The sequence below is a fragment of the Capra hircus genome, chromosome 2, assembly GCF_001704415.2.
Source record: "Capra hircus breed San Clemente chromosome 2, ASM170441v1, whole genome shotgun sequence".
NCBI lineage: Eukaryota > Metazoa > Chordata > Mammalia > Artiodactyla > Bovidae > Capra > Capra hircus.
This window is the reverse complement of record NC_030809.1, coordinates 73,809,741-73,834,496: the sequence shown is the minus strand read 5'-3', so window position 1 is coordinate 73,834,496 and position 24,756 is coordinate 73,809,741. Positions and strand designations below refer to the sequence as shown.

At 43.2% G+C, this 24,756-nt stretch overlaps 1 protein-coding gene across 6 annotated transcripts in view; it reads right to left on the bottom strand.

Annotated features, from left to right (window-relative positions):
* Positions 1 to 24,756, bottom strand: part of ACMSD (aminocarboxymuconate semialdehyde decarboxylase) — a 63,190-nt gene that overhangs the window by 34,507 nt on the left and 3,927 nt on the right. For 4 of the 6 annotated variants that reach the window (XM_013969992.2, XM_013969999.2, XM_013969997.2 and 1 more), the window contains exons 2-7: positions 24,018 to 24,310; positions 20,720 to 20,764; positions 12,999 to 13,095; positions 8,220 to 8,269; positions 6,634 to 6,870; positions 1,539 to 1,632 (exon numbers count right to left, since the gene is read on the bottom strand). In XM_013969992.2, the coding sequence (XP_013825446.2) occupies positions 1,539 to 1,632; positions 6,634 to 6,870; positions 8,220 to 8,269; positions 12,999 to 13,095; positions 20,720 to 20,764; positions 24,018 to 24,310 (816 nt within the window). The remainder of the gene's footprint in view (positions 1 to 1,538; positions 1,633 to 6,633; positions 6,871 to 8,219; positions 8,270 to 12,998; positions 13,096 to 20,719; positions 20,765 to 24,017; positions 24,311 to 24,756) is intronic. The other 2 variants (XM_013970003.2, XM_005676200.3) reach the window with 2 other exon arrangements.

Below are 24,756 nucleotides of genomic sequence, written 5' to 3'. Positions count from 1 at the left end.
CCAAATGGGGCTTTACTGGTTGCTCATCCTGCCTTAGGTCTGTCACTGTTCCATGGACAGAGAGGCCTCTGGCTCCCTCAATCCTTAGCCTCTTGAGAATTCTGGAAGTATGATGTTATTCATCTCTGTTTGGGAGTGGTTTGTGGGCAGAGTTTCCCTCCAGTGGGGGGATGAGTAGCATCATATGTGGACAGTAACCCCATGTACATTGTCCATATAGGAGCCAAAGCGGAATATTTATAATGTGAATTGGATCATGACCCTGCCCTGCTGGGAATTCTCCAATCTGTTAAAGACTGCCTTTACATCCAGAATAAAATACTGAAAGTAGTCTGCTTGTTTATGATCTGTGGACTTGTTTGTCACCTCTGGCTTCAGAAGGGCAGAGGCTTTGTCCATGCCTGGTATATCCTTAGTGCCAGGTACAGGGCCTGACATGCTGGAAAGGATCAATATATATTTGTGTTGCAAAATAAGTTATGAGATGATCCTCTGTGTAAATGCTCTCCTTTGTTTTTCCTGTGGGAAGTTGTAGTACAAATATGTTTGTGGGACTTGTCAAAGTGTGTTATGTGAATTGCAAAGAGATTTTCTTTGAAGCTGCAGAGCACTGGGGCTTCTTAGGTTATCTCTTCTAACTGTTGCTCAAGAATTTGGTGGGGGATGGGGAGGAAGCTGCCTTACTAAATTCGTTGGTCTCCAAAAGCAGTAACAGGGGCATAAAATGTCAGGGCAGAAAGAGAAGCCAGACCAACTCTTATTCTGAGTCTGGTAGGCCTAGTAGAGATCTCACCTCCTTTTCCTAGTAGAGGTCTCTCCTCTTATCCTCAGGTGGAACCATGGGTGAACAGTGCAGATGGGGGAAGAGCATGTAACAGGGAACTTGAAAGCCTGGTCCTTCAATGGGGGAAGTTGACCTTCTACTCACAGTTCCAGGGTTCTCATTTGTAAAGGCTGATGCTATCACTGGCTTCTAAAAAGTCTATTAGATAGGCATGGCTGCTTTTCTTCAGAGACTTTTTGGGAGTCCGTGTAGTGAGGTAGCTTGGGAGTCAGACAGATTTGCTTTTCACTTTTTAACCATGTGACTTGCACAGCTTACCTAACCACTTCAGTTTCTTCATCTTTAAAACAGATATTTTAGGGAATTCTCTGGTGGTTCGGTGGTTAGGATCTTGAGTTTCCACTACAAGGAGCATGAGTTTGATCCCTGGTTGGGGAACTAAGATCCCTCAAGCTATGTGGCATGGCAAAAAAAGGCTATTATAATGTCAACCTCATAAAGTTTTGTGTGAGTAAGATTAAAATTAAATGAAGTAACCCAACTAAATCACTCTGCTGTGTACTTGGAACATTATAAATCAACTGTACTTCAATTTAAAAAAATTAAATGAGATAATACATACAGCAATAAGAACTCAATAACTCACAATCCTGTCAATTATTCATATTTTCTCTCTTTGACATAATAGCATCCACAGATAATTGGAAAACACCAAGGCTTGACTCTCTTTTCCAGATCACAAGCTGACACAAACCTATGAGCCAAGGGAACCAGTATTTGGCCATCCGTCCATCCATCTGCATGTCCCAGGGGTGCACAAATAGGGAACAGTTCAGCCTTTCAGCCTCCTTCAAAGAAGCAATCAGAGGGTGAGGGGGTTATTGGGATGAGCCAGCAAATATAGGGCACTCTTTTAGGGTATTGCTTTTCTCTGGGTCTATATTGATCTGAATAAATAAACTATTTTTGAAGTTTTATCTGATCTATATAACAGAGTCATTGACAAACTAACTAAAAAAGAACACTTAGAATTAACAAGGGTCTTGGTTAGAATCAAAAATAGCATTGGCAAAATGCTCGAGGATTGATCTCACACCTCAAATGCCAAGGAAATTTCACCTGCTGGTTCCTGTTTGGTCCATTCTTTCAGAAGGATTGCTCAGATTGTATCATTGGAGTCATAGTTGGCGTGTTCCCTCCTCTGCCCCTCCTGGAAACCCAATGATGTGGAAAGTAAGGAATTGATGGGCTGGGAGCCAGGGGCTCATGACTGTCCTGGAGCAAGTTGGCCTGACCTATATCATCTGGCCTCTCTGAGTCTGACATTAGGTGGGAATTTATGGGCTCTGCAGGCACTCACAAGGCCTCAGGACCACAGCTTAGCTGCTGTGAGCAAGATGACTTCAGAAAGGGAAGAGCTCTCAGTGCTGCAGCGAAGCAGGTACTGAAAAGAATGTCATGAGCACAACTGCTCCAGGACCTTTTGGGAACTGGAAATACCATCTGGAGGGCATGACCTTTACTTAACACAATGTTTAATTAGAAAAAGTCCTCTCAACAGGTTTTTTATATTACTGGCTTGCCATGGTTCAAAACAAATTTCCTTGGAGCATTTCTTTTCCAAATATATTAAGGTGCTGGGATGATTCATCCTATGTCTACAAATAAACATCTGGGCCAACCAGGCTGATGCAATGTGACTTGTGTGCATAAGCATTTTCAAAATGGAGAAATAGTCCTGGGACAACAGGTGATTCTGAAAGTGGCAGGCAATGTGTAGATTGAAGAAAGGACTTCTAACTCAACAGGTTCCAGGGAGTGGAAGAGATATAAATCTTTTGAAGGGAGAGGAGCTAGTTGGTTTCTACTAGTGGATGCAGGCTGGAGAGTATCAACTTCTTGGGATGGTTTGTGCTTGATAGAGGCACATGATCATGGTATCTTGGTGGGATTTCACTCTTCATGAGGATAAAACTTCATTTTGTGTAATTGTGATGGCTCATTTCTATTCAGTTAAAATTAACAAATATTTTGGATCACCTTTGGTATATGAGACATTATAGAGAATATGAAAATAAGTCACACCTTCAAAATCATGATAACTCTAAATTTATTGAGCACTTACTGTGTGCTAAAGGATCACAATAAACTGGAAAATTCTGAAAGAAATGGGAATATCAGACCACTTGACCTGCCTCTTGAGAAACCTATGCAGGTCAGGAAGCAACAGTTAGAACTGGACATAGAACAACAGACTGGTTCCAAATAGGAAAAGGAGTACGTCAAGGCTGGATATTGTCACCCTGCTTATTTAACTTCTATGCAGAGTACATCATGAGAAACGTGGGGCTGGAGGAAGCACAAGCTGGAATCAAGATTGCTGGGAGAAATATCAATAACCTCAGATATGCAGATGATACCACCCTTATGGCAGAAAGTGAAGAAGAACTAAAGAGTCTCTTGATGAAAGTGAAAGAGGGGAGTGAAAAAGTTGGCTTAAAGCTCAACATTCCGAAAACTAAGATCATGGCATCCGGTCCCATCACTTCATGGCAAATAGATGGAGAAACAATGGAAACAGTGGCTGACTTTATTTTTCTGGGCTCCAAAATCACTGCAGATGGTGACTGCAGCCATGAAATTAAGACGCTTACTCCTTGGAAGGCAAGTTATAATCAACCTAGACAGCATATTAAAAAGCAGAGACATTATATTGTCAACAAAGGTCTGTCTAGTTAAGGCTACGGTTTTTCCAGTGGTCATGTATGGATGTGAGAGTTGGACTGTAAAGAAAGCTGAGCACCGAACAATTGATGCTTTTGAACTGTGGTGTTGGAGAAGACTCTTGAGAGTCCCTTGGACTGCGAGGAGACCCAACCAGTCCATCCTAAAGTCCTTGGTGTTCATTCGAAGGACTGATGATGAAGCTGAAACTCTAATAATTTGGCCACCTTATGTGAAGAGCTGACTCATTTGAAAAGACACTGATGCTGGGAAAGATTGAGGGTAGGAGGAGAAGGGGACAACAGAGGATGAGATGGTTGGATGGCATCACCAACTCGATGGACATGAGTTTGGGTGGACTCCGGGAGTTGGTGATGGACAGGGAGGCCTGGCGTGCTGTGGTTCATCGGGTCACAAAGAGTCGGACACAACTGAGTGACTGAACTGACTGGCCGTGTGCCAAAGCTGTTATGTATATGTAGATGTATATAATATATATTATATATGGGCTTCCAGGTGGCGCTAGTGGTAAAGAACCTGCCTGCCAATGCAGGAGTCGTAAGAGATGTGGGTTTGATCTCTGGGTTGGGAATATCCCCTGGAAAAGGGAATGGCTGCCCACTCCAGTATTCTTGCCTGGAGAATCCCATGGACAGAGGAGCCTGGTGGGCTATAGTCGATAGGGTTGCATAGAGTCGGACATGACTGACTTGACTTAGCACACATGCATATATGTAGGTATTATATATATAGCAATTTCACAATTGTTAACTAGTTTAATCCTTTAGGAGATGAGTACTTTTTATTATTCTCATTCTACAGAGAGGGAAACTAAGGCAGATAGAGGCTAAGTAAGTTACTGAGGTCTTCTGGCTAATAAATGGTAGGCAGTTTTCCACTGCCACTCTGCTTCATACAACAAGGTCATTTTTATACCTGAAAACTGATATGAGTATGTTGCTGGGTTCCTTCACTGAGAACAGAGGTCTAGGAGATTAGGGGGACAACCAGGTGCTCTGGAGCTCTGGCTGACCTCTCAATGACAAAGCCAATTTGGCTCACAGAAACTCCTCTCATTCATTTCAGCAAGTTAGTGGTGAGGCTGGCAAGTCTTGCTAACCAAACAAACGTGCTGTCAACCCCAGGACATCACAAGTCAAATGGGGCCAGGATGCTTTCTTGAATCCCCACAGAGACTGGCAGACCCCAAAACAGCCTAGTTAGAATGATTAATTGAACTGATCACAAAAATGAAAATATCCATTTGGACCCCAACTGGCTGCTGTTGCTTTCTGAGCACCTTAGTAATTCATAAAGCTAAGTCCAATGAATAATAAAATGACTTATAGCTGAAGGCTTGCTCACGCTGTGCTGAAACAATTTTTTACACAAGTAAATAAATCCTCTTTTCAGAGCTCATTAAAGTTTCTAGAAAACATATGCTGGATCAGTTCAGCCACTGCAGCCAATAATCTTCTGGGAGTTCAGTATTTAGAGGAGCATTAAATCTTTCAGGTTATTAGGAGGCAGTTTAACAGGCAGTCCCCCAACTGGTGGGCAGTGTCCATAGGCACAGACATGGAAAACATCCTACATGTAGTCAGAGCTTAATAAATAATAAATGAAATAAATGATCAGTGATTATAGTACCTGATGGGGCCACCAACATCTACTTAATTCACTACTGAATATTTTGCGTTTACAATGAAAATAACCAAAAATGATACTATTATAATTCTAGGAGAGAAGACATTTTTTAAAAATGCAATGGAATAAAGAATTACGCATCTTGAATTCTGGCATTAAGGAAAGCAGATTTAGGTACAGAAAGAACCTCCCAAAGTAGAGAGGACCGTGGGATTGTGGACTCTTCTGCTGGATATTTCAGAAATGGCTGGCACTGCATTTTTGAAAATATATTTTATTATGCCATGTTTCAAGTATAGAAAGTTATAAACAATAGTACAATGAACAGCTATACATTTACTATCTAGTATCATCAAATATTAACATTGTGATGGTATATTTTTGTTGCATATTTTTATTATACTACATTTAAAAAGTAAATTGTTTTAAAAGTATCTTAATTGTGAGTCGGTTAAATAAAACAAGACATATTGCAATACTATGCATTTATTTTAAGTCACGCATTGAGAGAATTTTCACTTAGGTTAGAAATTCTCAATTAGAATATAAAATCACATGTATAATAGAATTCCAATTCCATTAAAATATAAAATATGCAGATGTATGCATATAAAAAGATAAATGCACTATTAACCATGGTTAATCATCTTTGAGTGGCAGAATTATGGGTTATTTTTGTTTTCCTCTTTATTTAAAATATAGTTGATTTGCAATATTGTGTTAGTTTCAGATGTACAGCATAGTGATTTTTTTTTGGCAGATTATATTCCATTATGGGTTATTACAAGGTATTGGGTTTAATTCCCTGTGCTGTACAGTAAATCCTTGTTGCTTTTTAAATTTTATGTATAGCTATTTTTCTCCTTATGCTTTTTTATATTTTCCACAATTGGATTACTTCATAATTTTGAAAAATGGTAAGAATTTTTTTCCAAAGCAAAAGTAAATACTTTGGGGCCTGTCATTAACCCGACCCTTTGGCACAGTGGCTGTGATGTGGGTAATATTTGGCTTCCAAATGAAACCTCTTTATTTAAATTAAAAAAAAAATTTTATTTTCTATTGGAGCACAGTTGATTAACAATGTTGTATTTCAAGTGTATAGCAAAGTGATTTGTTTACAAATATACTTGTGTCTATTCTTTTTCAAATTCTTTCCCCATTTGGGTTATTACAGAATATTGAGCAGAGTTCCCTGTGCTTGATAGTAGGTCCTTGTTGGTTATCTATTTTATTTCCAAATTAAACTTTAAAAGGAGAGCAAGAGGGCTCAAAAGAAGAGAGATTTCACTGAGTTAACTTAAGGCTGACCTGGGAAGCATTTGCACTTGTCCCTTTTCTAGTAGGATGGACCTTCCTGTGGGGGGGCTCTTTCCACAGTCCCCCTGCATCCAGCAAGTCATCAGGCATTTCTCCAACCCAGGGACAACCAGCATGGTGCCTGCTCCACGCTGGCTGAGTGGGCACCTCGTACTCACCGCGTACACTGGGAAGAGTTCCTGTGCGTTCAGGTCCCACTCGTTGATGTGGGAGCCGATCTGAACCCCAGGAAAGCCCAACTTCTTCACACAGCGCTCCATCTCCTTAACCGCCAGCTCAGGGGCCTGCATGGGCAATGTCCCCAGACCCACAAACCTCCTGGGGTGGCTCGCAATGGTGGCAGCTAGGTCGTTGTTCAGAAGCTGGCACAGGTCTAAAGTGTCCTGAGGTTTGGCCTGGTGGAGACAGGCAAGGGAAAGCACATGGTTCAAAACCTACTTTAGATATCTACTCTGCTCAGCACCTCCTCTAGGCTCAGTCACTTGTCCCTCCCAGTGGCTTTACACCTCGTAAACCTGAAGCACAGTTTGAGACAGGCACTTGGCCACAGAAGACCCAGAGGCCAGTCATTACCAAGGTAAAGAAAACGGCTAGGATATTGCTGATTAATTAGAAAACTGATGTAATCAGGGCCTGGAATCCTACACTAGACATAGAATGAGGGCAGACCATCCAGCAACCCAGATAGGAGCCTGCAGGGCTCCCCCCTACCCACATCAGGAACTGAGCCGGATATCAGGGCACCTCCTTGTCACACCTCCTTGGGGATATCAGGCTGCTCATGAAACTCTCTTGTCCCTGTCTTTCTCCTTGTCCTTCCTGTTGGCGGTGACACTCAAAGAGTTACCTTATTAGCAAGATGCTGATGCAGACAAAGTTTGCTTTCTGTTCTCCTAACTCTCCCTCCTTCCTTTCTGTCTTTCTTTTCAACATCCCGCCCCACTGCTAAGAATTTGGTACTCTCCAGCAATGCCAGTTGTCCAGTTAGAACAGCACCCAATCAGGTAAATTCAGGTATCTTGAGGTCTTAGGGTATTTTTATTTTAAGCAGTGAATTTCATCATAGGAACAGATAAGTATTGAATCACTAATATTGGAATTATGAGCATAGGTGGAGGAGGTGAGAATAGGTGGTATTTCCAATGTTCCTTAAATCACCACATGCTTGAATATATATTTGGTTGAGTGGGTACTTAGTGTACCTCCAACTACTTACAAAAGTGTCCTTTTGCAGGCTTGCCATCATGCCTGAAACTTTTAGCACTCAAGATTTAATCACTTGGGGAAAGACATTCAACTCAAGGAATCCTGTTTCGAATTGTGTATATTTCCATGGGAGAGGCAACATATTAGGCCATCACCATCACTCCTATCACCTCAAAATCTTTATCACTTTAGAATAGACTGTCTTGTCAGTTACTGAGCCTGGCTTGGCAGGAATGAGTCAATAGGTCATTCTGATGGAGATTAAGATTGAGTCTAGAACTGTGCTGTCGAGTGGAAATACAATTCAATTACATGGTAACATGCAGCTATTGGCTACCATACTGGACTATGGCGTCCTAGAGCAAGGACGTGACTAGGAAGACAGGCCTGGGAGAGAACAGTGCGAGTGTGAGGCGCCTTGCTGATCTCTAAAGGAGGGTTGGGTGGGCAATGTCAAGACGAGGCATCTGTCTACTTGCTAGGGAACTGGATGTGAGCCTTTGCTCACCAAGGAGATGGACTGAGATTTCACACTCACCCAGTAGCTAAACATGACGGGAACCGTGGAAAGGGCTTGCACAGTCACTCCTAGACACAGACACAAAAGCAAAGCCAGTGAGAAGAATGACCCAGGCACCTCTGTATTTCCCAGGGCCTTGGAGCCTAGCAAGTCTCCGTCCCAACTTCCTTCTGCTCTCCCCTCCCTCACTGTGTCTTCCCTGTCTCCTTCTCTCAGGGTCTCTGGCCTAGGCTTCCCTCATCCCTCAGCCTCAGTTCTAAGAGGAGGAGGAAAGGCTGGACAAAAATGAGATCATTGAAGAAAAACTAAAATGCCCATTTTTCAAAGGTTATTTCAGCAACTGTGAAGTTGTATTTAAGCAAGGCATTTCCCCATCAGTTTTTTTAAGGTGTTTCATCTCAGGTCATGCATGACAGAGTATATTTCTCAGTCACCTTCCTGGCCCTATAATTCATCTAAGTGAGTCTGGGTAGAGTCCCACTGTCTGGAATGCCCAGAATGAGGCCCTGAGTGTGGTTCCAGATTCCAGCATCCAGCAAGCCTAAACTGTCTGATAGTCACACTCCTGGAGCTGGGGTATTGGGAGAGATGCTGCCAAGCCAAGGATGGGCCCTCTTTCCCTCATACCCACTTCCAACCCAACAGCAAGTCCTGTTTGCTCTGCTCCAGTTCCTTTTATGCACTCACCTCTCCCCATCTCTTGCCACTGCCTGGTCCAAGCCACCAGCATTTCCTATGGGGACTGCTGCAGAAGCCTCCAAGCTGGTCTCCTACCATCACTCTTGTCCTCTTACAGTTTGTTCTCCACTTGGAAGCCAGAGTAAGTGTTAAAACTTAGATCAAGTCACTCAATTATTCAAAACTTCCAAGTACTTTTAGAGTAATCACACTTAGAGTAAAATCCAGACTTGAACATGGTATAAGGCTCCACACAGTCTTTCCTGCTCACACTGAGCTTCATTTGCCTCCTGCCTGTTCTTTGGAGCTCTTTCCTGCCCCAGGGCCTTTGCATGGCTATTCCATCTGCCTGGAATGCTCTTCTTTTGGCTCATCGCAGGATGCGCTCCTTTTCACCTTTTCACCCCAAGATCTCAGTTCAAGCATCAGATCCTTGGAGAGGCTTTCCCTAACTCCATGCATTCTCTCTCTCACCGTTCTGTTCTTTCAATGTTCTGCTACTTATTACAGTCTGTCATGACTGTAGTTAGTTGTTTATTCTGTGCCATTCCTTACTTGATCATAAACACCACATGAGCCTGTCTGTCTATATCCCATTCCTAGTGTCCAGAATAGTGCCTGACTTGTTGAACATACCCATATATTAAAAAATAAATCATTGTTTAGTGAGGACTACACCCTACAGCTTTTGATTACAGAGCATCGTTAAACATTGCCACAGATCAGGATTTGTGTCCATTGATTAGTTTGCAACAGACAAGTCCCTTTCAACTGTAAAATCTTCACATTTTACACAAATGCTTTTGCTTACATTATTCTGTTTAATTTCTCCACTTTATAGATTGGATCTAAGGTCACATGGCCTGCCAGTGGTGGGATGAGGCTCCTGTCCAGCTTGGCTCCTTCCCTACACCCCAGTAGCCATCACTTGTCTCTGTATTTCATATTAACATAGTAAATTGCATTATTTATGTGCTGGTTTATTTGGATAGCTATTCTTTAGTCTCTGGGAATTGAGAGGGGAAAAAGCAATTAGAGCTGATATTTAAAAAACATAGTTTGGCATAGCACTGCTGCTGCTGCTAAGTCGCTTCAGTCGTGTCCGACTCTGTGCGACCCCATAGACGGCAGCCCACCAGGCTCCCCCATCCCTGGGATTCTCCAGGCAAGAACACTGGAGTGGGTTGCCAAGCGTTCCCCAAATTTACCACTTTACCTTGAGTAAAGTGGGCAGAGGCCAGGGGTGGAGAGAAGTGACATCATAAAAACAAATTCAGAGGCCTTCCCTTAGAAAATCTGACTCAGTGGATGGGGCCTGAAAAAAATTCCTAGTAAGCACCCCAGGCAATTCTTATCCTGAGGGAGGCTTGGGAAAAGCTCTCTTGGAAGAGTGATGGAAAGAGAGACAGTCCCAAGTACAGTCCCAGCTCTACCATTTACTGTTGTGTGTTCCGAAGCAAGTCATTTAAACTCCTTGCATCCCTCAGGTGGGAATAGGTACAACAATGCCTGCCACATAATGTGATGAGGTAACCCAGGAGCTACCAATTTCAATTCCTTGTGAAAATGGCATGGTATGCTGAAATCTTCTGTGTTGTGTCTTTATCATCGTATTTTCTTACCTCGGTGGAGGCACAAGGATACACTGTTAAGCCCTTATGGCCAGACTGCCTGGGTTCAAATCCCTGTTTTGCCCCCTATAAGTTATGTAATCCTGGACAGATTGCTTAACCTCTGTCCCTAAGTTTCTTCATCTGTAAAATGGGTATAATAATAGTTGCTACCTCCTATGGTTGTTATAGAAATTGACTTAATACATGTTGGGTGCTGAGAACAATGCCTGGAAACAAAATAAATGCTCAGCAAGGGTTAGCCATGACTGTTCTCTTAAGGATAGCCATGGAATGAAACACACACCCAAAGCCAAAGAGGACATTCTTTATCTAAACTGCAGTCTTAAACAATGGTTCTGACACTAGTCATCATTTCCAATAGTTTTCCCCTTGAGAGGTGGGAGCTCTGGCTCAGCTTGGGCTCTGCTATCAGTCTGGGAAGCCAGTTCTCTCTCCAGTGCCCCTCCCATCCCTGTTCTAGAACAGGGGCATATGTACCATTTTCTCTGGAATGGCCTATAGAGGTGCTTCAGGCTTTCCACAAAGTTCAATGTCAATGCAATTTATACATACTTTTAATTATTAAAAAAAATCATAAAGCACTATCTGGCCTAGAGTGCGTGCCTGTGTGTGTGCATGCTAAGTTGCTTTAGTTGTGTCCCACTCTTTGCAACCCAATGAACTGTAGCCTGCCAAGCTCCCCTGTCCATGAGATTCTCCAGGCAAGAACACTGGAGTGGGTTGCCATGCCTTCCTCCAGGGGATCTTCCCAACCCAGGGATCTCTTTTGTCTCCTGCATTGGCAGATGAGTGCTTTACCACTAGCGCCACCGGGGAAGCCCATCTAGCTTAGAGTTGCCAGAGACCGCCTGCTCATTTGGGGGCTGATAGTTCAACTCAATTTGTGCAGACCTTAGAATAAAATGTCTCTTGCTGTCTCTGTGTACATAGTTGAACTTCTCATGCATTTGTCTTTGGTTATAAAGGTGGTAGATACAACCTCTTTGGTTTGTGTGTATGAACTGTTTGTTTTCTGGATTAAATCTAGACCACTACTGTTAAAATTTAGGCCTGACGGTGTTATTGTGGGGGTTCCTCATCACAGCCCCTGGGCATGGCCCATGGGTGTCCAGAAGGCTGGGTGCCCTTGTTGGAGCATGCTCTCCTTGGTGGCACAGTCAGCCGGGTAATAACAAGTGAAAGCCCAATGTGGCTGTCATACCATTCTTAAAAAATTAAATTTTATTTATTCTTCATCCCTGTCCATCATATCATATTTTAGATAGGCTTTCACAATTCTTTTAAACTGGGGGGATTTTTGTTTGATTTTTAAATATAAGATAAGGAATGCAAGCAGTTATTATAAATTGTTATTGATTTAGCTAGGAAATAAAAATTTCCTAACTCTCCCCTTTCAAATGTCTGGATTGGTTTCATTGTAGAGTATAGTGGGACTATATGGTTACTTTTTTGTAGCTGCTCCTGCTTCCACCCCCTGTGTGTCCGTGTGGATGTTCTGCGTACTGTGCTAAAGCAAACTGCACAAACAAGTTGGATCCTAACCCTAACTAAGAAGGCAGTTGGCATCTTTAATCTGTGAATTCTAATATTTATTGTTTTTGTTTGTGTGTGTGTGTGGCCATGCCATATCATGTGGGATCTTAATTCCCTGACCAGGAATGGAACCCAGGACCCCTACACTGGAAACCCAGAGTCCTAGCCACTGGGTAACCAGGGAAATCCCTAATTCTTACTGTTTTAATTGGCTCTATAAGTGAATACTATGCATTTGAATTTAAAATTTTTAAAATAATAAAATACTACTTTTATCTTTTTGATAATATAGCATGTGTGCTACGCTGCTTCAGTCGTGTCTGACTCTTTGCGACAGTGTGGATGGCAGCCCTCCAGGCTCCTCTGTCCACGGGATTTTCCAGGCAAGAATACTGTAATGGGTTGCCATGCCTGCCTCCAGGGGATCCTCCCGACCCTGGGATTGAACCTGAGTCTCTTATGTCTTCTGTATTGTGCAAGAGGGTTCTTACCACTAGTACCACCTAGAAAGCCCCTATAACACAGCATTCTACTTTAAAACAAGTGTACCTAATTTGGGGGCTTCCCTGGTGGCTCATATGGTAAAGAATCTGCCTGCAATACTAGGAGACCTGGGTTCAATCCCTGGGTTGGGAAGATTCCTCTGGAGAAGGAAATGGCTACCCTCTTCAATATTCTTGCCTGGGAAATCCCATGGACAGGGGAGCCTGGTGGGCTACAGTCCATGGGGTCTCAAAGAGTCAAACATAACTGAGCACAAACATACCTAAATTTTAAATACACACTCCAAAAACATTATAGTAGGGGGTGCCATCCGTCCCCCAGTGAAGCTGGAACAGTGGAGAAAATGGGATCAGGGGGTGCCATCACATAAAACATGTAAGGTAATCAAAGGGCAGACTTGCCTCTAACATCAGATGAAAACATTAATACCTTTTCTCATTGTAAATACCTGTTTGGTCCATTTCTCTAAGACGAGCTTCTAGATCCCAGCAGTTCTCTTGGACCACTCTGAAGACCTTCCCATCTTTCAGCATCTTTGCTTCTCCCTAGGACAGAAAACTCACATCAGCAAAAGGTGACCTAAGCTTACTTAGCTGGAGAAGGGAACAGTAATCCACTTCAGTATTCTTACCTGGAGAATCCCATGGACAGAGAAGAGTGGTGGGTTGTAAAGAGTCAGACATGACTGAGCGACTAACACACACACGCACACACACAGGCTTACTTAGATTAATTCTTCCTTGTATGCTTGGGAATGTGGTTCTCCCCTAATTTTTTTAGGCATTTTTCCTTAATCCTTGAAGAAGTACTAATCTGTTTGTTTAGCAGAACTCAACTTGTTTTCCCCCTGCCTTAATATTGACTTGGATTTGAAGGGGTGTGCTCTGTGGGTGTCAGAGGCTGGATACAGAGAGAACCAGGTCGTGGTCATGACCTTTTGGGACTATACATCTGAGGATTGTGTAGGTTAGTTACCTTGCCATTCTAAACTGCTGGCTCCAAAAGCTGAGAGGATGGCCCAGGATCTGGAAAACTCTAGATTTATAACATTTTAGAACTGGTAAGGACCTCTGAGATAGGCCATGTTGTCCAACCCTGTTTTTTTAAATAATATTTATTCACGGATTTATTTTTGGCTGTGTTGGGGCTTTGTTGCTGCGCCCAGGTTTTCTCTAGTTGCAGCAAGTGGGAGTTACTCTTCTCATTGCAGTGGCCTCTCTTGTTGTGGAGCACGGGCTCTAGGCGTGCAGGCTCAGAAGCTGTGGCACATGGGCTTAGTTGCTCCATCGTGTGTAAGATTTCCCAGAGCAGGGATTGAACCCATGTCCGCTGCATTGGCAGGTGGATATTCTTAACCACTGGACCATCAGGGAAGCCTCAGCTTCTTGTTTTATAAAGGAGCAACAGATGGATAGTGAGAGGAAATAATTTGTCTGGCAGAGCAGGGCCCGCTGATGTCAGCACCTGCAGGGCGAGGCAGGCCATGCGGTGACGCAGTCTAGAAGAGCATGTGAAGTTTGGTGCTGAGCTGCTGCCTCTCCCAGGCATCATGCCTGCCTTGTACACTACCTTTCAATACTCAGGGAAGGGGGGCCAAACTAAATGGCTTCTCAAAGTATGGCAGTAGGCTCTAAATTGAGCTTCGGGTTGCTGATCCCTAAAGAAAGGGAAAAGTTCTGATCAGGTCCCTAAAATCAGACTGCTCAGGTTCAAATCATTATTCTGCAATTTATTGTGTAGCCATAAGCAAGTTAAACCTCTCTGAACCTCAGTTTGCTCTTTTTTTGTTGTTTGTCTGCTCTTTTTTTCATTATAAAACATGTTAATTTAGCACCTACTCTACTTTTTTTGACTGATGTAAAAACTCTAAGGATATACAGTTGGAAAAAGAAAGGATATACAGTTGAGGAAAAAAGACAAGTTAATAATCTACCACTAAAATTTAGGTTATAAGCATGGAGACTGGAAGGATTGAGAAAAGGAAGAAATTAAGGCACAGATTCCCACCCATGGAGATGAAGAACAGACTACTTGAGTTGATTGGGCAGAGGTTCCATAGGCCTACTATTTTTGTAGATATTAGTAGTTTATTATTTAAAAATGTGTTTTATTGAAATATAGTTGATTTACAGTGTTTATTAATTTCTACTATACAGCAAAGTGATTCAGCTATCCTTCCCAAGATGGTATAATGTGCCACCAAGACCCTCATTCAAGAATGGAGGAGTTGGGAGTTCCCTGGTGGTCCAGGGGCTAGGACTCTGTGTTTTCACTGCAGGGGTCTGGGTTCAATCCCTGGTTAGGGAACTAAGATCCCTCAAGTTGTGCAACATGGCCAAAAAAAAAGAGGATTTCTTCTCCTAGCTTCTGAGAATTGCCAGGGAGTATTGCAGGCAGACAGCTCTCAGTTGTCAGTCCCTATGGGGAAAATAGGAAGATTGTCTTGGGTGGAGAGAACCACTTCCCTCTAAGTCCTGCCTCATTTCCAGGGAAGCCCATTTCCAAATACTGATTACTATGCAGCAAAAGGCCCCTCTTCTTTGTCCCCCAGCCCCAACTTGGGACCCCTGTGGAGGTTGGCTCTAGAGCTTCTTATAGGGTCAGCTTAGACCTCTGTTGAAAACATCACAGCTCAACATTGCCCTGTTTTATCCTACTTCCTCCTTTCCCGTTCCACTGATGTCCATTCTGAGAGCACTTCCTATTAAGCCTTCTGTGTGTTCATCTCCATCTCAGAGTCTGATTCCCAAGGAACCTTAGAACCTCACCTGTGACGCTTCTGATTCTTAAGTTCTAGTTTCAATACTGTCTACAAATGAGTCCAAATATAGCTGATATTTCAAATGTCTGGTATTGTGTATCACTAAAAAGTGTATTTTATAGAATGACCATGTTATCCAGCAATCCCACTCCTGGGCGCATATCCAGACAAAACTTCAATTCAAAACGATACAAGCACCCCTATGTTCATAGCAGCACTACCCACAATAGCCAAGACATAGAAACAGCCTAAATGTTCATTGACAGATGAATGGATAAAGAAGATGTAGTACAATGAAATACTACTTGGTCATAAAAAGAATGAGATCATGCCATTTGCAGCAGCATGCATTCAGCTAGAGATTATCATACTAGGTAAAGTAAGAAAGAGAGCGAGAAATACCATATAATATCATTTATATGTGGAATCTAAGATTTGGCACAAACGAACCTACGTATGAAACAGAAACACACTAAAAGACATAGAGATCAGACTGGTGGTTGCCAAGGGGGAGGACAATGGAGGAGGGATGGCCTGGGAATTTGGGTTTAGGAGCTGCAAACTATTACCTATAGAATCAGTGGATAAGAAGGAAAATATTAGCACAGGGGAAAAAAGAAAAACATGTGTATTTTAAAATTCAGTCTTTTATCAACAGATTTCCATTCTCTTCCCGCTTCCCCAGGTGCCCACTCAAGCTCTACCTCTAGACCATGCAAGCTGCTAGACTGGTTGGGCTTGAGGTGCAGAGCTGGCAGAAATAACCCAGACGGTGTCACCGGAAAGCAGCCTCCGTAATCACTGCAGCTGTCCCTTTAAAGTTTCTGAAGGACAGCTCCATGGGAAGCTATGTTACAACCACTTCCGGCTGTATTCACTCAACCTGCTACTGCTCATCTCTTGCTCAGACCTGCTTGTCCTCCTGGTTCTATTGCATCTCTCCTTGATGTCAGCATTATCTTTCTCACCCCTCTGAGACCACATAACTTTTTTCACTTCCCTCTGCTTGACATATCACCATCCCATCCATTTCCCAATATGTCTCCAAAATAAACCCTGCAGTGATCCACATTTCTCCATCTCCACTGCTCCAGCCTTGGTCCAAGCCCTATCTTCTCTCATCTGAATGACTCTGCAGCCTCAAGCCTGATCTCTTTCTGCTTTCACTCTTGTTCCTCTCTAATCCAGTCTCCACAAAGCAGCAGAGTAAACTCTTAAAACCCTAAATCAGACCTTCCTAGTTCCCCACTGGAAACTCTTGAATGGATTTCTATTGTCCTGAAGATAAAACGCAAAGCCCTTAACCTGACCTAAGTAGGTTCATCATCTAACCCCTGCTTATCCCCACAACTTAATCATGTGTCTACACCTTTATAAATAGGCTCTTTGTTAACTCTGTTCGAAATACCCTAAGTATTTTGTTTGTTTTCTGTTTAGAACCTGATTGACTTAGCTAAAATATATATATGTAAACATATTAAATAATCCTATGTCCTTTTATATAGGTGCATGTATATATAAGTAAAATCATAGGAAGATGTCTGGAAAGATACCCACCAGACTGTTAATAGGAATTACTTTTGAGGATGGGGAATGCTGATCCAACAAAACTATAGCTTTATCTTCAACAACTTAAATTTAAGAAGGAGAAATTACTCAGATTCTACTTTTGTAATGGAAAATTAACCTTAAAAATAAAAACATGAAATAAGGACATTGGGAAAAATGAATGGCTTTCAGTCGATTTTAGCTGAGAACCCCATATTATAAGGAATATATTTTCCAAAGTGACCCAGTACATCTGTATATATCTATTTATAAAGATACAAACTTGAGACAAAAGTTTCATGAAACAACACTTATCCTCACCGTGAACAATACATTCTGCTATTTTCTTTTGTAATGTATTTTATTTTAAAAGCTGTCCTAACCCACTGGATTCATATTATTACTCATTGTTGGGTTGCAACCCACTAAACACTGGACTAGACGATCCCTAGGCCTACAGTCCTATGGTTTTTTTATCTTCATGAAAGTTGCCCGCTGTCTTGCCCTTCCCACCCCCTGAATTCCCTTACTCTTTTACATAGCACAATATTGTTACTGTCTGTATGTATGTTCTTTATTCATTTGAGTGTCTTCTTGGCTCCCCAGTGAGAGGGAAATCATTTTGAGAGCAGGAACCTGATGATTGAAGATCACACAGAATAGTGTGGGTGAAAATACTAAGTGTGATCCCAATGGTGTGTGTTTGTATTTCAAGGGCCTGAAAAACGCTCAGACATTGATGGCCCATGTATTTGAACTGGGCTGTGGATCTGGCCTCCCTTAAATGCTGCGGGGTGTTCCTGCCATTAGCACTTAATTCTACCCTACCCCATGCTGCTCCTGAGAGGAAGGTGTACATAGTTTTAGAAATTTTCAACCAAATATTTCAACCCAAGGACAAATGATGTTTTTCAGTTCTGAACAAGGCTTTACCATGGCAAACAATACCCCTTGATTCATTCCAAAAGCATTGAAAAATCAAAGGTTAAGAAGAGAAACAAATAGGGCAGACCAAAGATGTGTTTGGGAAATACCTTTCGGGAAATAGGAATCTCTGAGGTAAATCAGTCATGGGATGGGGGACAGAAAACATTATTCACAAAAGGAATGTAGGTAAATAAAAAGGAATTGCTCTAAGCTGAATTTGCAATTTGTATGTATTTATATGTTATTTTCCAGTGAGTGTGATCCCTGACCACTGTAATTATTTAAAAAATACCAATTTAATTCTGCTTTGGTTTGATTTGTTTTGTTTTTGAAATGTAGGAAAGGAGAATATCACTTTGATTAGACAACTGTTATATCCGATTTTGCTGGAACTATGCAAGTGGTAGATTTGATTTGAAATATTTTCATTCTTGGGTTTCTTGTTGTTTGTTTGAGGTTTTTTGTTTGTTTTGTTTTTGTTTTGAGATTTGCTGTTATGTTTACCAAACTTTTCTTGACACAAAAACGAAATGAAGGCCATTCAGATCTAGTTATGAAGGGTAGAAACTGCAGCCTGGGACATGGAGTAAAAAAAAATAAGTTACAGGCTGCTCATCCTTCACTTGGGGCTTCCTAGTGGCCTTGTCATCATCTCCACTCAGCTTATTTTCTCTTTTGGGCAGACTTGAGATCCAGCTTAGGGCTTCCCGGGTGGCTCAGTGGTAAAGAATCCGCCTGCCAATGTAGGAGATGCTGGAGACACAGGTTCCATCCCTAAGTTGAGAAGATCCCCTTGAGGAAGAAATGAAAACCCACTCCAGTATTCTTGCCTGGAAAATCCCATGGACAGAGGAGACTAGTGGCTATAGTCTGTTGGGTTGCAAAGAGCTGGACATGACTTGATGACTGAGCATGAGCAGAAGGCCAGCTTAGATCACCAGCTCCCAGGCTAGGAACTGTCACTTTCATGGGAGAAGTGCAGTCTGGTGTCTAAACTGGCACTTAGTGGGCAGTCTTTGATGAGGGTGAGAATGAGCTGCCCCAGAGATTCTGATGTATAAAAAAACTCTTTAATGATTCCTCACTGCCTTCAGGATCAAGTACAACAGCCTAAGCCCATCCCCCAAGGCCCCGTTTGATGAGGCTTCTGCCTACCTCTCCAGCTTCTTCCTACCACCTTTCGCCCCAAACTCTTATATGACTCTATCTGACCCTGACAGAGTACACTAGGTGGCCTTTTAATGCTTTTCTTTTTTTGGCCATGTTGCATGGCATGAGGGATCTTAGTTCTCTGACCAGGGATCGAACCTGCACTCCCCATATTGGAAGTGCAGAGTCTTAACCTCTGGACCACCAGGGAAGTCCCCAGGGGACCTGTTTAAGCCATTAAGACCTTTCAAGGAATTTGCATTGCCTTGAGACGAAAATCTGGCCTCCTTAGCATGTGCTTCAAGTCTGTCCATGATCTGGTCCCTACCTGCCTCTTTTCCTGCCATCTCCCCCTTGCACTACATCTTAGCCAAACTGCCCTCTTCTTGTTCTTTGAATACAGCCCTTCCTCACATGGCAGCCTTTGCAACTGCTATTTCCTCATCCAGGGACACTCTTCCAGGGTTTTCCTTCTCATCATCTTAAGTCTTTGCTAGCTCCCCAACCAGCCAGCCCAGATAAATCTCCCAGTCACCCTTTGTTCCAGCACTGCTTTTTATTCCATCCGCTGAAGCAATTATGTTTGTTTGCTGCCCCTAGAATTTGAGCAGGGAGCATGTCTGTCTTGTTCACCAGCATATTCCACGTGTCTAGCCTGGTGGGCCTGGCATCAAATAGGTGTCAATAAAAATCAGTGAATGAGTGGATAGAGCCAGTGGTTTTCAAGCTTGAGTGAATATCAGAATCACCTGGAGACTTGTTGAAATACAAATTGCTGGCCCAATCCACAGCATTCCTGATTTTGTAGGTCTGAGATGAGGCCCAAGAACTGGCCTTTCTCCCAAGTTCCCAGGTGACACATTTGCTGGACTGCAGCCCATACTTTGAGAAATGCTGATACCAGCCCTAGCCAAGTGCTTGAGTTCTGAGCTTACAGATGTTTAATATCCCTATGCCTTTGCTCCCTGTCTTTGTTTTTTTTTTTTTTTTTTCCCTTTATTCCTTGGGCAAACCTTCACCTCTGCTTCCAGACTCAGAAAGAGCATCACTTCTTCCAGGAGGCCTTCTCCAAATCTTTGGTGCCCAAATCTATACCCTCCAGTACCTGGTCATTATCTTGTCACAGTGCCTTACCCCTGGTCTTCCCATACCCGCAGTCCTTCAGGGCTGACTTAGTCATGTTTGTGCTTTGTTGGAAGCTCAGGAAGGTTTCCCCTGCCCTCCACGAGGGCATGTGATGCCTCTGAGAATGAGGTTGGCCTGGACCCCTAGTTGGCAGCTCACTCTCAGGCCTCATTATGTGCTAAATGTTTTGCCCCAAGCCTTCCTCCTCTTGCTCTTTCCTCAGGCTAAACTCCACCCTTAATAACAGTGGCTTCTTCTTGCTTTTGTCTCCATGTTTAATTTCTCCACCTGTGCTCAAACCTAAACTCTTCCATTTATTTGGTCGGCCTTAATATACTGTCATAACTGTGGAGAGAGCTAGGTCGCTTACTTGAGGCATAGCAATGCTAAAATTGGTTCCAGGGCAAAGAATTAAAAAAAAAAGAGAGAGAGGGAGATTTCTTCATGGCTTCTCCAATTTCAATTTTGTCTTTCTAAATGCTGCTCTTTGAAGTTACACCCATTTTTCAAAATACTTTGGGAAACCTCAGTGCTGCCTACTATAAAGCTCAGTTGGAGAGCAAAAGAGTTGGGGGTCCCTGGAGGACCGAGTGCAAGAAGGTGTCAGACTCAGTTTGTCCAGGGGTCTGAGGCACAGTGGTTCTTTGGGAGACACTCACCTTGCCATTGTGTTGGAGCTGCACCCAGCCTCCATAACCGAATCTCTGTGGGGAAAGGGGAGAACAATCAGACTAGAAGACCACAGCAGAGAAGCCTGCAAGAAAGCGGAGTCCCTGGGCCAGAGCATCCAAGTGCCATCCTTTCAAACAACTTCCCGTTTCCTTCCCCATGCCCGTGACCACTTATTCCATGTTTATATTCAGATCAGGTGATTGTTTCCTGAAATTTTCAGGAAGAAAATCCCTTATCACAGAAGTGCTAGTTTTATTTTTTTTCCCCTAATGCATGTTACAGCATGTTAAAAATTAGTTTTATTTGTTAAAATTTTAATTCATCTATCAGTTCAGTTCAGTTCAGTTCAGTCGCTCAGTCATGTCTGACTCTTTGCAACGCCATGAATCGCAGCACGCCAGGCCTCCCTGTCCATCACCAACTCCCAGAGTTCACTCAGATTGACATCCATCGAGTCCGTGATGCCATCCAGCCATCTCATCCTCGGTCGTCCCTTCTTCTCCTGCCCCCAATCGCTCCCAGCATCAAAGTCTTTTCCAATGAGTCAACTCGCATGAGGTGGCCAAAGTACTGGAGTTTCAGCTTTAGCATCATTCCTTCCAAAGAAATCCGAGGGTTGATCTCCTTCAGAATGGACTGGTTGGATTTCCTTGCAGTCCAAGGAACTCTCAAGAGTCTTCTCCAACACTACAGTTCAAAAGCATCAATTCTTTGGCACTCAGCCTTCTTCACAGTCCAACTCTCACATCCATACATGACTACTGGAAAACCATAGCTTTGACTAGACGGACCTTAGTCAGCAAAGTAATGTCTCTGCTTTTGAATATGCTATCTAGGTTGGTCTATACACATTATTTTATTTTTTTGGCCATGCGGCATGTGGGATTTTAGTTACTCAATCAGGGATCATACCCATGCCCGCTGCAGTAGAAGTGTGGAGTCTTAACCACTGGACCACCAGGGAAGTCCCTGCAATTTCTGAATAAGGATGAACATTAAAAAATATTTGCTTGTGTACCATCTAAAATCCTTTTCAGACCACTAGCAGTACAGGATGGAAGGACCACTCTTCAGGAAATACCATCTTAGAACATTAATCCTGCTCTTCAAACTGTGGGATGCAATCTGTGAGTAGCTCATGAAATCAATTTAGTGGTTAATAACCCAGATGTTCTGAAAACATGAAACAGTATGTGTAACAGATGCCACTGGTGTCCTACCCATATTCCTTCCCCGTAGTGCTTCTCTGAACACCAGCCCTCTTTCAAGCAAAAGCACTCACAATTTTTGGACAAGTTTTTCCCTTTTGCCAGTGGAGCCAACTTTGATTAACCAACTTCTAGAGGATCAGAAATACTAGGAAATTAGTGACCGCTTTCTTGCCTGTCCCCCAGATCCCTCAGTCATGACTGAGGGCATTTGTATATAAACAGCATACACTGTTTCTCAGCCCCTTGGGCAGGGTGGCTCTGAGATGAGGCACGCATTCTACACTTTCATGAGCTGTGTCGCTTTCTCTGTCTCATCTCCCCACTCTACTGGTGTTTCCTGGGATCACCTCCAAAGTAAACTAACTGCATTTAAACCCTTATCTCAAAGTCTGCTTCTTGGAAAACTCAAGCTAAGATAGTAAACAGTGGAATATAATGAAATAGAATAGAATAAAGTAGGATACAATAGCATAGAATAGGATGAAATAGGATAGGATAGAATGCCTTCTATGCCTATTAGTTTTGGAAACTCTTATTTCCATTATGTAAATGAATCTTTGTACTGAGTCACAATATGAAATATATTTTTTCTTGGGGGTCATGAATAAAAAAAATCTGAAAAACTTTGCCTAAGAACATAGGTATATATGACTCATGTTAACGATATGTTTTAAAATCTCATTCTGTGTGTTCATTCATTCATTCATTCGTCAAACCCTCATGGAGTCCCACCATGACCAGCCTTTCTAGGGCAGAGAAAATAAAACAGAAGGGAACACAGTCTTGAGAGGCCAACGCTGGGCAGGGCTGGGTGGATGACTGAAGAGCCTCATCATGTGTGAGACCTGCAGTGCCAGAGCGACACACAAGTGCCCTGGGAGCCTGGAGGAGAATGCTAACACTCAGCCTGGGTCAGGCAGTGTCATGGGAGGGGGCCTGGAAAGGAAATCTGGGATTGGATTGGAGTGTAACCTCCAGTGTGCAGTATTTCCATGCTCTAACGCAATGGTTCCCAAAGAGTGAGGTCACAGGGAGGGCATGGAGGCCAGCGACCATGATGTAAAGGGCTTAGTCAACAGCTCCTGTCAGCAAAAACGGGCAGAGTTAATGAACTCCACAAGGATCCTGGCTTGCTGTGGTTGGATGAGAAGAGGTGACGATAGTTTGGTTCTTATGTCAGGGCGCAGGGAGGTTGTGTTGAGAGGGAGCCAGGTTTTCACAGATCTCTTCCTTCCTGGCTTCCCTCTCACCTCCAGACTGAGAGGGGAGGTCTGGGCTTGAAGCACAGAGGCATTCGTGTGTTTCTGAGTCTGTCCCTGGATTCTTCCCCAGGAGACTTCAGATTTGGTCAATTCTCTACCAACTTTATTCTACCTGGGTAGAAGGTCTGTTCTTGAATTTTAGCTCCAAATAATCACATTAGCTGTGGAAATCTACCTGCTGCTTCCCAAGTGACACAGGAGGAGCTGGCTTAGTAGGCTGGGCATGCAAGGGGCCCTGTCTACCTTGGACCCCTTGCATGTCTCCTTCCTGCACCCCGTTTCTCCTTTGTGGTGCATTCCCACTGTCTTCATGCATTCGGTCCCCTTGTGTTTTACTTCTGTCTTCCCCTGGATAAAGCTGCCCAGAATGTGTTGGAGGAAGGGCTGGAATGGCCTCAATCAGTTACACTTTAGAGTAAACTTAAATACACTCTGGAACTGGAAATTCGCCATTGAAAGCTTAGTTTAATGTGAAAGAAAAGACTTTATTTCCTTCTTTCTTTCCTTCCTTTTTCCCCTCCTTCCTCACGCTCTTACTTTTCCTTCATTCCCTGTGGAATGTTAACCCGTTAGTTCACAGGTGAGAGAGACATTGCATTGGGGAAGGGCAGAATGGCAGGCAGAGGCAGAATGGGGGGACCTTGTCACACATGCAACCCTCCTCTTACAAGATCCTTTACTTTCTTGGAGCAACTTACCGTCTTGAAGTCACTGTTTTCTTAGGTATAAAATGAGGCTAACGGGAGTCTTAGTGACATAAGGTTTTGAGGGAAGTAACTGAAACAATTCAGAGAAAGCTATCGACACCAGACCTGGCTTATAGAAAGGGCCTCATCGATGCTAACAGTGACAATGATGGCGACAATGATAATGGCAGTGACCGCGGTGATGGCAAGGGGAGGCAGAGGTGGTGGTGGTGGTCTCGGCAGGCACGGCGGTACTGGAGGCATGACGCGGCAGTGGTGATGGTTGTGGAGGTGAATTTGGTAGCAGTGGTGGCACCAGGGATGATGGTGGTGGTGGTGACAGGCAATGATGGCAGTGGGGTGGCGTGGTGGTGACAGCCTGTTCCGTCCTGAGGTTCTGAAATAAGGCACACCCTCCACTAAGGAGAGAAAGAAGGAGCCCTTTGTCACTCTGCGTTCCTCCCTTCCCTGTCTTGGAAAGCACTTGGAACACTTTGGAACACTTTATACTTCCCTTGAACTTTACAAAGGCCTAATCTACTTGTGGCAACTTTATCTGTTCCAAATCTGGGCTGCGCACGATCCGTCAAGTCTCATCCTAGGTTGAAAGAGGCTAAAGTTGAAATTTATGACCTTGGGAGTAGTTTTTGTCAGAGCAAATGACAAGGAGGCATGTACCATCTGAAAATGTTGAGTCTGAACAATGTCCCATGGGCATTTATGGCCATGACAAAAAAAAAAAATTAAATTCAAGGAAATTAAGTTCCATATACAAGAGTTGTGTTTCTGAAGTGGCTAGATGTGAATCAGAGGCTGATGAACTTAATGACACTTTTAATGTCTTGGGGACCTCACACTCGTGAGG